This window comes from Trichechus manatus, unplaced genomic scaffold, assembly GCF_000243295.1.
Source record: "Trichechus manatus latirostris isolate Lorelei unplaced genomic scaffold, TriManLat1.0 scaffold00074, whole genome shotgun sequence".
In the NCBI taxonomy this organism is placed as follows: Eukaryota; Metazoa; Chordata; class Mammalia; order Sirenia; family Trichechidae; genus Trichechus; species Trichechus manatus.
The window spans coordinates 1,102,683-1,115,589 of record NW_004444010.1 but is presented as its reverse complement, the minus strand read 5'-3'; the positions used below and the strand labels follow the sequence as shown (position 1 = coordinate 1,115,589).

The 12,907-nt window shown below is 35.4% G+C and overlaps 1 protein-coding gene across 1 annotated transcript in view; it reads left to right on the top strand.

The window, feature by feature from the left end:
- Nucleotides 1-12,907, top strand: part of HCN1 (hyperpolarization activated cyclic nucleotide gated potassium channel 1) — a 515,164-nt gene that overhangs the window by 38,698 nt on the left and 463,559 nt on the right. The window contains exon 2 of the mRNA XM_004380447.1: nt 9,503-9,926. Coding sequence (XP_004380504.1) covers nt 9,503-9,926 — 424 coding nt within the window. The remainder of the gene's footprint in view (nt 1-9,502; nt 9,927-12,907) is intronic.

Sequence of the window (12,907 nt, the reverse complement as noted above, 5' to 3'; positions counted from 1 at the left end):
AACTCTTAACCACTACACCACTGGGGTTTCCATTAAATAGGTAGATATTGGTTATTTTAAAAAGCGTTTTCAAGAAGAAAAACATGTTATAAAATTTATAACTATAAGCAGAACTTATCACTTTTTGACATTTTATTTGATCAAATTCTTGGTTGTCTTTGATTATAATCTTATATTTTAGTTGGGAAAAAGTATATGAAGTTGGAAACTTTAAAGTATATGAAGAGAAAATACTTGGTATAGCCTTTGATTTGTTTTATATTATCAAGGCTAAAGCACTAACTGAAAAAATAAATACACCACCAGACCGTATAACTTTTCATGACATTTTTTCTCTTTGTCTCTACCTTGCATCTAATCTTCTTGGTATTCTGAGTGGCAAGCACAGGGACTAGTACTGGTTTAGTGCTCCATAAGTGTTTGTGTAGTGAAGAAGGTAAAGAATCAATTCACCCCCTCTATGAAGTCTACCTAACTCTCCTGTCCTTTTCTAAGGAAGACTTCTCTTTTTGTAAGCCCTAGGGATACCCTTTACTTAATTCTATCATAGAGCTTATAGTATTTTACAAGACATTATTGAATTGTCTGCCTATCTTAGACCTTGTCTTCATGTGGATTGGGACTATGTTTAATTCTCTTTCTATTCACAGTACCAAGCACAGAAAGTAGCACATTTGTTGATAAATAAATATTTGTGCTGTGAATAAAATATTCAGGCCCAGGAACTCATCAGCAAATGCTGTGTTTGAATTTCTTTAATAATAGTACTTTCCTTAAACAGATAATGACCAGTTGTTTCTTTCTTATGGAAACCCAAAGCACCTACTGTGTACTGTAGTTATTTATGTACATATTTTAAATTCTCTCCTGCTCTTATGTACATACATGGCTTCATTCTCCTATTAATCTTGGAGGCCCTTGAAGGAAGAATTTGTATGTAATTCATATTTGCATTTTTCAGAGTGCTTAGAACAATACCTGCTATGTAGGTGATACCAAAACAACAACAACAACAACAAAAAACTAGCTACCATCCAGTTAATTTCAACTCATAGCAATCCTTGTTTTTCAGAGTAGAACTGCGCCCCATAGGGTTTTCAGTGGTTATGATATTCCAGAAGTAGATCACTAGGTCTTCCTTTTGAAGCGAACGCGATGAGTGGATTTCAACTGCCAACCATTGGTTAGTAGCTTTCTGCTTAACCTTTTGAGCCAACCAGGGACTCCTGTGTATAAAATAGTCAATACATATTTGTTGGAATATTAAAATTTAACTATTTGGAGATGATATTTGGTATTATATATGACTCTTGCCTTCTGTTATGGATTGAATTGTGTCTCTCCAAAAGATATTTGATGTCCTAATCATGGTACCTATGTTGTTGTTGTTGTTAGATGCCATCAAATCGTTTCCGACTCATAGCAATTCTATCTATGTACAACAGAATGAAACAGTGCCCAGTCCTGCGCCATCCTCACAGTTGTTATACTTGAGCCCATTGTTGCAGCCACTGTGTCAGTCCATGTATTCGAGGGTCTTCCTCGTTTTTGCTGACCCTCTACCTTACCAAGCGTGATGTCCTTCTCCAGGGACTGGTCCCTCCTCATGACATGTCCAAAATATGTGAGAAAAAGTCTTGCCATCATTGCTTCTAAGGAGCATTCTGATTGTACATCTTCCAAGACAGATTTGTTCGTTCTTCTGGTAGTCCATGGTATGTATATTCAGCATTCTTTGCCAACACCATAATTCAAAGACATCAATTCTTCTTTGATCTTCCTTATTCATTGTCCAGCTTTCACATGCATATGAAGTGATTGCAGACACCATGGCTTGAGTCAGTGCACCTTAGTCTTCAAGGTGACATCTTTGCTTTTTAACACTTTAAAGAAGTCTCTTACAGCATATTTGCCCAGTGCAATGCGTCGATTTCTTGACTGCTGCTTCCGTGGGTGTTGATTGTGGATCCAAGTAAAATGAAATCCTTGTCAACTTCAATCTTTTCTCTGTTTATCATGGTGTTGCTTATTGGTCCAGTTGTGAGGATTTTTGTTTTCTTCATGTTAAGGTGTAATCCATACTGAAGGCTGTAGTCTTTGATCTTCATCAGTAAGTGCTTCAAGTCCTATTCACTTTCAGCAAGTAAGGTTGTGTCATCTGCATATCAAAGATTGTTAATGAATCTTCCTCCAATCCTGATGCCTTGTTCTTTTTCATATAGTTCAGCTTCTCTGATAATTTTCTCAGGATACAGATTGAATAAGTATGGTGAAAGGCTACAACCCTGGTGCACATCTTTCCTATTTTAAACCATGCTATATCCACTTGTGAGCATGCCCTTATTTGGAAATAGGATCTCTGAAGATGTTATCAGTTAACAAGAAGTCATAACAGAGTAGGATGGATCCTAATCCAATCTAAGTGGTGTCGTATAAAAGAGGAGAAAAGATACAGAGACAGAAGGGAAACTGGCCATGTCATCATGGAGTTGGGTTGTGGCTGTAAGCTACAGAATTGTCAGGCTACAAGAAGCTGGAAGAAAGAAGAAAGGGATCTTCCTCTAAAACCTTTGGAGAGACCTGTAACTTTGGAGAGACTATTAGCCTCAGAACTATGAGATAATAAATTTCTGCTTTTATGACATAGCCCTAGCTGTGATGCTTTGTTATGACAGCCCTGGGAATCTAATGCACATTCTAAGTGCTTTTTGGCTTTAAACATTTGAACTGACTTTCGTCTGTATATTAGTAAGATATCTTTGCTGCTAAAACCAGAGGAATTCAGAAATCCCCCTTGAAACTGCCTTTATTTAGAAAATGTGTGCTACTTATGCGTGTAAGGACAAATAAAATACCACATTGATTCTCTGGGAATGTTAGCAAGCTCCCAATGGCTTGTCCAACAGCTTATTATAACTGAAAGGAACAGAGACCAAAGGCCAGCCATTGAGCTTCATTACAGCACTATAGTCTACTCTCCTTTGAGCCTTAGACCTTCCTTTGTAAAAACTATTATGTCAACAGTTTTCTCAGATTCATGGCTGATAAGGACCTGGATTTTTTTGAGATCTGCAGACTAACAAGAAACACAGGGGAAGTGACCTATATTATCAGCAGGAAGAAAAATAAACTGGATGATTTGAAAACACGCAGTGTGGTGGGAGGATTATGGTAGCAATAAAGGAAGAATTCTTCTGAAATTAAAACCTCCAAACTCAAATAAACCTTAACTTAGCACATATTTACACATGTATTTTACAGTACTTGGGTGAAAATATATCACCAAATATAAAACCCTATTCAACTGGTAGTAATTCAATTGTGCTTCAAAATAAAGCTGTCCTCAATGTCTGTGCCATAGGATTATTTTGTCAGCAAGATAAAAAGAAAGAGAAAAAAATAAAAAAAATATTGCTGTGGAGTCGGTCTGACTTACGGTGACCCCATGTGTTTCACAGTAAAACTGATCCATAGGGTTTTCTTAGCTGTAATCTTTATGGAGGCAGATCACCAGGCCTTTCTTCTGCCATGCCACTGGGTGAGTTTGAACTGCCGACTTTTAGGTTGGTAAAGACAAGCTTATTGCCATCGAGTCTATAGTTGAGCTCAAATCATTTGTACTACCCAGGGACCTTATCAACAAAATTACCTAATGTAAAATTTCTTTTAGTCTTTCCTTGGAAACAGCTAAAGCATGGACCACAACTTAACTGAATTTTGCACTATAGTGAATGGTGTTAGAACATATTTTGGTTGAGGATGACATGACCACTAACAGTTTTTCTGTTTTCCTTAAAAGAATAAAGTGCAAACAGTCACAAGTAAAGAATAAAATAAAAAATCACCCAGTGGTCAATAAAATACGAATGCCAAGAAGCTAAGGAGTAGTTTCAGATTGGACTTAAAAGAAAAAAAAAAAAAAAAGAAACCTAAATTTAAACATTTTATACGTTATTTCTACTCATCTTTTATAAGTTAAGCGTTTGCCTTTCTATGGAAAATCTAAATGTCATCATAAATATAGAATACTGCAGCATAGATGTCCTTATTCCTCAGGAAGTTCTGCTCCATTCTGTATCCTTTAATTAAAGCTGTAGACTTATAGAAATATATTTCATGTGTGACATCTAGATGTTTGCATTCAGTAGAATGAATACTGTGACCTTCATCTGAGGTAAATTTAAATGACATAATAGAAGTAGCCTTGAATGACGTCTTTCTTCCTGTTTCTAAAGCAAGAAAATTAGAACAATTTTTAAAATATGCATCGTAATTCTACTACTCAAAGACAAATAAAAAAGACTTGTACCTAATTAATTTCTAAATAATCACAAAGAACAAGTGATCATATGTATTTTAAACTCTTATAAGGATGCATTAAACCTTTGTGTACACAGATGTGATTAATTTAGCAGTACACATATTATTTGCTAGGCAATTTAAATATAAAGAAGGTTGGCATCTAGTTTGGCTAGGAATAAGAGCTAAAGTCGTATTTTCAGAGTTTATTAAGTGGCTTTTATTTATCAAATTATTATTGACACTCTATTATGGTAAGGGACACACACTTCACTAGTAAATGCCCCAAAATGCTAGAAATCACACAGGCAAGGAGTTTGGGGGCAGGGAGGAGATAAACTCCAACTTGCTGGGGTGGGATGAAAGGAGGTGCTGTGAAGGAACTGGCAGTAAGTTAGCTCTTGAAGTAATATGAGGATATGTCGAAGTTGAGTTTGGGTTTTAGGAGAGGAAATCCTAGACATTTGTTAGAGAATGGCAAAGAAAGGAGTCTTAAAAATAATGAGTCTTTTTAAATTTAGCTGGGACTGTGTATGTTTAAAAAAAATTATAGCTTAAAGATATAGAATTGGGACACATGTTAGAGGATTTTGAATGTTTCATTTCATTTCATAAGCAATGGAAAAGTCTAGTAGATATAAACAGGATGTAATTTACTGGGGCAGATTGAAGCAGGAAAATTAGTAAGCAGAACAATCATATAATAAGGACTTCATCCAGGATGCTGGCAAGTGAGAAAAATGAAAAGCTGAATATGAAAAATATTGTATTAGAAGTAATATAAAAACCAAACCTGTTGCCATTGAGTAGATTCTGACTCATAGTGACCCTGTAGGACAGAGTAGAAATGCCCCATAGGGTTTCCAAGGAGCAGCTGGTGGATTATAAACTGGTAACCTTTCAGTCAGCAGCCGAGTTCTTAACCACTGCGCAACCAGGGCTCCAAGAAGTAATATAGGTCTGGGCACATAATCAAATACCAGAGTTGGGCAGAGAGAGGAGTCAGGGTAGTTTTGTTTTTTGTTTTTTTTTTTTGTCTTGTAGCTGGCTAGAAGGAAAAAAAGAAAAAGAAAGCTATGCTATAATAAACAGAAATTTTAAAAAATCAGAATTATTTTGGGTCCATAAGGTGAATTAGTTTGGATTTCAGCCTGTTGAGATGGCTGTTTCAGTGGGGCTTTTGGAGGCCACTAACTTTGCTGAATGTAATTAGAAATGCATAGCTCAGTTTCAGAAGTTGAGGCCAGTGATAGGTTTGAGAACCATTTATATTAACATATTAGTCAAACTTGTGGGGATTGATTAGACCAAAGGGAAGAGTGAATAGAGTGATGGAAAGCTGAATGGGGCATATTCATGTAGAACACATACATTATTGGGGAAAAAGAAGGGTCAGGTAAGAGAAAAATGCATTTTTGTTAATATAGAAATATGATTAGGGAACGATGATAATGCAGAATCGTAAAAACCAATGATTTAAGAGAGTTTCATGCAGGAAGAGTGATCAGTCAAAGTTGTAAAATGCCACAAATGAGTATATGGACCAATAAAAAACAAAACAAAACCCTTTGCCATTGAGCTGATTTTGACTCATAGGGACCCTACAGGACAGAGTGGAAACTGCTTCATAGGGTTTCCAGCGTGGATTTGAACTGCCAACCTTTTGGTTAGCAGCAGAGCTCTTAACCTCTGTGCCGCCAGGGCTCCGTGGAACAATATAGGGCTGCTAATATTGGCAGTAGTAGCCCTGGTGGCATGATGGTTAAGCGTTTGGCTGTTAACCAAAAGGCTGGAGGTTCAAACCCACCAGCCACGCTCCTCAGGAGAAAAGACCTGACACTCTGCTCCCGTAAAGTTTATAGATTAGGAAATCTATAATAACCCATCCCATTGGGTTACTTTGAGTCTGAATTGACTTGATGGCACCCAATAGCAACAACAACATTGGCAGTTAGAAGGTTAACACACAGTGAAAAAGCGTAACTGCAGAGGAAAGAGGAAGTTTATGAAGCATGTTTACTTTTGCTTGGATTACAACAGATCTTAATACTCTCATAGGCTTTAAACTTCTGTTACATTAATTAATTTTAATCAAACACTTAGAAGAGTAGCTGAAACATGGTACACTGCCCACCATGTCATCTCATTCGGTAAATTGCCGTGCTTACTGGAAAGCATCAAAATGCCTTTGAATATGGTCTCACTTAGTTTTTTCTGTAAGTTAGGCTAAATTTTTCTTCACTTAGGGTCATTAAGCAAGGTTTTAGTGTATTAAGAAAGCTAGCACATTTTAACTTCAAATTACCTGTATTTGAGTTGTCTGTATTTTCTGATATCTTTCCTCCTCACCTCTTATGGGCAATAACCATAACCTGGAGAGACATCAAGGTTTTAGACCAAATAATGGACCCCACCAAGAAAACTCCTCTACAAATCATAGTAAAGACCCAAAGTAACATGCCCAAAGCAAGCAAGTCAGACAATGTTCTGTTGTGATGCATAAGGTTTCTATTGACCAATTTTTCAGAGTAGATCACCAGGTCCTTCTTTCTTGTCTGTCTTAGCCGGGACACTTCACTGAAACCTGTCTACCATGGGTGATCCTGCTCATATTTGAAATAGTGGTGGCACATCTTCCAGTGTCACAGCAACACGCAAGCCACTACTGTCTGATAAACTGATGGACGGGTGGTGGTTAGGGAATATGTGAAGGATATATGTTATGACTTTGTACGTAAATGTGCTGTGTGACATGAGTGTGAGATATGCACAGGGATGGGTTTAATAGGCTTCTGATTATGAGGGTCTGGAGGCTTAGAAGACAGGAATGGGCTGGAGAAAAAGCATTTGGAGTCATAAGTTATGGATTAATCAGTGAAGAGTGAAGACATGGGTAAGTGTATAATATCGCCCACATAGCAAGTGTGGAATAGAAGATAAAAGGGTTATGAGCGACACCCTGGGGAACAGCAGCCTTTGAGGGGGGAGAGCAGAGAGAGGAGCCCACAGAGGAAACTGATGGGAGTGTCCAGAAAAGTGAGAATCCTCAGAGTACACCCAATACCATTTTAGAGTTCAGTGATGTCACTTCTGTGTGAAATAGCTATTACAATACTGCATTGCTTCTACATCTCTCCTTTGTCCTTAGTGGTGCATTTTGCATTTCCGCTAGGAAAGGAGGAGAAAAGAAAAGAGGCTTCATTTAAATTGCCAGTGCATAATGTATGATTGACATAGGTGTCTTTACCTGGTCCATAAGCATATAGCTAAGTTTTGAGAGAAAGACTGGTGAAATCTTCAAAGTGCCAAACAATTATCTTTTTGAGATAATTTACTGGGGGGTAAAGACAAGGAGACAGAAGGTCTATTATAGTTCTTTATTGTACTACTGCTTTGATACCAGCAGTCATTCATAATTAGGGATGATGGTAATTCTAAAGTTTTATGCAAATATACCCATTGAAAAACCTGTTGCCCTCCAGTTGATTCCAACTCATAGCAACTGTATAGGACGGAGTAGAACTGCCCCATAGAGTTTCCTAGGCTATAATCTTTATGGAAGCAGACTGCCACATCTTCCTCCCATGGAAAGGCTGGTAGATTCAAACCACTGACCTTTAGATTAGCAGCTGAGCACTTAACGTTGCTGCACCAGAGCTCCTTTATGCAAATGTATACCTTACCAAAATGTAGCCCAGTAGTCTAAGTATGAGGATTAATGTTCAAAACACATCTTTTGGTTAACAGATAATTCTTTTAGGTAAGTTTATATCATGTATGCAACAGAACTTCCAGAAGAGAATACCTGTGACCAGGATGAAGCAACTCATGTTTCTGGAGAGTATTTCTTAATTATACAGCTGTATTAGTTGGTATGTTTTTTGTTTTCATAAGTATATACTGTAACAACTATAAAGTCTATTACCCAATCTATTAACTACACTGTCATTAGACTCTGAAAGAACCCTCCTGAACCTAACATTATAGTCATGTTTGATGAATTTAGTTAAGCGATATAAACCTGAAATAGAGCTACTTTTTTCTCCCAATTTTAACTAAGTTGAGAAAATAATGTTTCAAAAAGTAGTTAGTAATCATAGGCATATTCAAAATTAAATCTGATATTTTAAAGAAGGAATTGTTTGGGAAAATAGTGGTAGTATATTTAAAGTAGTTGTTTAATGAAGTGGTGATAAAAAGTGTAAAATTTATGTAGATTCTCATTTCAAATATAAACTAGAATCTTTTCAGCCTCAGACCAAAATGAGTTTTCTTGTTCCAGACTAAAGACATTAAAGCATAAAAATTTGGAGTCTTGTGAAGCTACCATCTATTCTAAAATCCCTGGGTGACCTTACCTATATTCTTAGAGGTAACTCTGCAGTACCAAATTTATTAGAGTACCGTATTTAATTATGGAAACGCTGGTGTATAGTAGCTAAGAGTTCGACTGCTAACCAAAAGGTCGGCAGTTCAGATCCACCAGGCGCTCCTTGGAAACCCGATGGGGCAGTTTTGCTCTGTCCTATAGGGTCACTATGAATCGGAATCAACAACAACTGGTTTGGTTTTTGGTTGGTATATTTAATTACTGTTAATTCTAAACTGCGATTGGTAATTTGACATATAAAGTATTGCAAAGCGCCTCTGAAGAGTCTTTACAAAGCAGTTTTTTAAAGGTAGATCTTCTGACCTTGTACTTCTCCCTTGTTTCCATCTATAGTTTCTGTGTTAATGATAGGGGAGGTTGCATTTAGCTTTTTTACTAGAGAAATGAACGTATGGGCATTCTTAAATTTTATTTGTGTAATGCTTTATATCAAATACTTTTCATCAGAATTCTATCATTATAATGACTTTGTTTAGGAATATATTAGTTTTACTTAGCATTAAATTTAAATCCATTGAAGAATTACATTTTTTACAAAACCATTTCTTTGTTCTTTTACTAATATATTTGATCAAGAGTCAGTTTTTTATATATATATACATGCCTTCTACATTTGTTTGCCAACCACATCCTCCCCCTGCGAGTTATTTTCATAAGCACCTCTATTCCAATTTGAGGGCGCTTGACGAACAGTTGTAGAGGGCGTATGTTATTTATGTAAACATATAGTATATATACATACGTATGTATTTATGGGGGAAATAATGGGTTGGTTATTGTCTATGTCTTAAAATATAATTTTTTTTGTTTTAGGTTTTATTGGGATTTAATAATGCTCATAATGATGGTTGGAAATCTGGTCATTATACCAGTTGGAATCACATTCTTCACAGAGCAAACAACAACACCATGGATTATTTTCAATGTGGCATCAGATACTGTTTTCCTATTGGACTTGATCATGAATTTTAGGACTGGGACTGTCAATGAAGACAGTTCTGAAATCATCCTGGACCCTAAAGTGATCAAGATGAATTATTTAAAAAGCTGGTTTGTGGTTGACTTCATCTCATCAATCCCAGTGGATTATATCTTTCTCATAGTAGAAAAAGGAATGGATTCAGAAGTTTACAAGACAGCCAGAGCACTTCGCATTGTGAGGTTTACAAAAATTCTGAGTCTCTTGCGTTTATTACGACTTTCAAGGTTAATTAGATACATACATCAGTGGGAAGAGGTAAGACACACATTTTACTTTTTTTTAAAGCCAGTTATAATGAGATTTTTAAGTATGACTGTTTCAAAATAAACAGCTGTGCTGTGCGTAATGAGTTTTATGAAATTCAAGTAGAATGTTTTATCAATCTTTTTGGTAAATAAAGGATATATTAGAATCTTCAAATGATACAGTTAAATACTGGAATTGAATCAACTGAAAAAATTAGTTATTGTAAAGCAATTGTTTTATGTCAATTTAGTCTTCCTTTTTACAACAAATCCACCTTAATCACATTTTTACCTTAATCTATGCACCCTCCAAATTGGGAGATCATTTTACTCTAATATTGATACATCAGGTACCACCTATTATAGTGATGTGTGGGGATCTAATTGCTAATCCAATTTATATCATTAGCTCTATGACATAATGTGGTATATGTTTCCCCTAATACTGAAATTTTAGAGAATTTAAGTTTGAATGATACGGATTGTGTTTTTTTGGAGGAGTGTTTCAAGTTGTATATGTAAAATATTTGACTTATATATAATATTTTTGCTTATTGTTACACTTTGCCTATAATTATTTATTATAGTTTCTCTCTATTATTTAATTTCATATTGCTGAAAAACATGATACCTAGGATGGAAATTATTACATAAAATACCCAAATAATACAGTGAATAGACAGAGTAAATGTGGCCAATAAAGGCCATATTTTTCTGAGTAGGTCATCTGTTTTTCTTAGGCAGTGGACAGGGCCAAAAAAAGGTTTAGCCAACCTGAGTTTCCAAAGATTTGAGTTAAATATACTGTCAGTTAAAGTAAAATAAAGGAATTTATGTCCCTGATTCCACAGTCTGCATATTAACCTTTGTGACTTTCTTTTCCTTCTAAGTCTACATTTTCATAGTATTTATAACCTGAATTTTATTGTCTGCATAAAAATGAAGGTCAAAAAAGTTTCCAGAGTGCCTAACTAGCAAAAGCCATATACTGGCTATAGAATAATTGTTGCTTTACTCCCTAATGTTTCTATCTTTTTAGCTTTTTTAGGTGAATTATGCTTTTGGATTTAGGTTTAAACAAGTCATAAAATGGAACTTCTGTGAACATTATTAGCTCTTTGCTTTCTGGGAGGCCGTAGCAGTGTTTTGTGTGTGCTTGTCAATGCCATTTTGGTTCACAGGATTTCAGGAAGTGACATGCAATAATAAAACACTGTTAAAAGGACATAAAAACAGATCATTCTTAAAATATGGGTATGGAATATATTTAAAATTAAATTCAGTACATTTGAGAAATTGGCATCACCTTGTAATTTGTCTCTATACTGCACATTCCATCTAAAATGTAAAAAAATTCTAAAATCAAAACTTTATTTTGCCAATTTGAGATTAATGCCAAACCAAAAACGATTATTGATAATTATAGCTAACATTTATTGAGTGTTTATTATATGTCAAGTTTAATTTTTTGCATGGATTATGTCACTGAATCTTCATAACAACTCAATGATGTAGACACAATTATGCCAGAGCCAATGCTCTTAACCATGAAACTATATACTCTCTTACCGTAATATATACTTTTAGAATTAGAACTATCTTAATATTCCACTATTTTCTAGATCAAAGTTGAAATTGTATAAACATTGGTCTATGCAAGATAACAATCAAATATTTCCCTGTTAAAACATAGTCACACAAAATATTTTAATGAATAGACTGGGAGAAGAAAAGTCACTGCTACAAACACCCAGTCAATTAAAAATACAGTAGGCAATGTGACTATTTTCTATGTTTTGTATTTTTAAGCCAGTTACCCTAGAGAATGACAGCAGGATGAACAGATGGTATCCTGTCAGATAAAATGGCAGGCCAGGCAGTCATAGAGGAGGACACTGCTTAAAACCGATGTCCTCTGGTTCTGGCAGTGGTCAGAGGTATTTAGAATCCAGATCTGTGTAACATGATGGTGTTTTAAAAATGCCATGACATAATTCACTATCATCATTACTGTGAAATGCAATTCAATATGCCTTTACAGACATTTGGTAACCAAACACATTCAGGCCAGAGTTGTGAGTTGGCAAGATCTTTCTAATAAATAAATGACCTCGATAGTAAATGAGTCATAAGCTCAGTTAGGTGAAGAATATTTCATTGTTTATATGATACCCTCATATAATATTATGTAGTTCATGGATGTTTAATGCCTGTTAGTAACACTGTTAAACAGGCAAGAATCAGAGTAATAACTAATTCAGGATTTAATAAAAATTCATTATTTTGAAGCCACCTACATGATTCAAACTATAATCACAATGAAACTTGTATGGTTCCAAACTGGCAAATCTCTACCTGTTTTTTATAAATGCCTCCAGGATGTGTTTACAAGTAGAAATACAACAAAGAAATGGAAGAAGTAGCTCTGTGAGCATTTGGAATAAGACTGCAGAGGAAGATGTGAGTTCACCCACATGTCTTCTAGTTCTGAGTGTTTTAGTACCAAGCTGGCTAATGCTAAATTTAGCAAATTTGGGGAAGTAATGTGTGAAGTCTGGAAGCTGCCACCCTTCTAAATGAATCATGCCCAAGGAAAGTGCTACTTTCTATAGGAAACTGTGCTTTCATCTTCAATAATACATTTTATTTTTTGGGGGTTTTTTTGGTCTGAATTTGTTCAGCTGAAAAACAACAAGAAGCCCCAAAGCCAGAAAAATTAGAGAAATATTATGAGTGAAACACACAAACGTCAAATTTAGCCCTTATGTTATTATCATTACTAAAGTTGAAAGTAATGGCTAAGGCAGTGGGGAAACAGCTGATTTGGGTGACTCATTTATGAAACTTACGGTGTTAAGAAGTCGGAAGTGAAGTTGTTTTCACTAGGCAATTTCAAAATCAATGGTTTTAGAATGCAAAAATAGTGCTCTCCAATACTATACATATATATTATGCACAATACATATATATACATATATATGTGTATATATA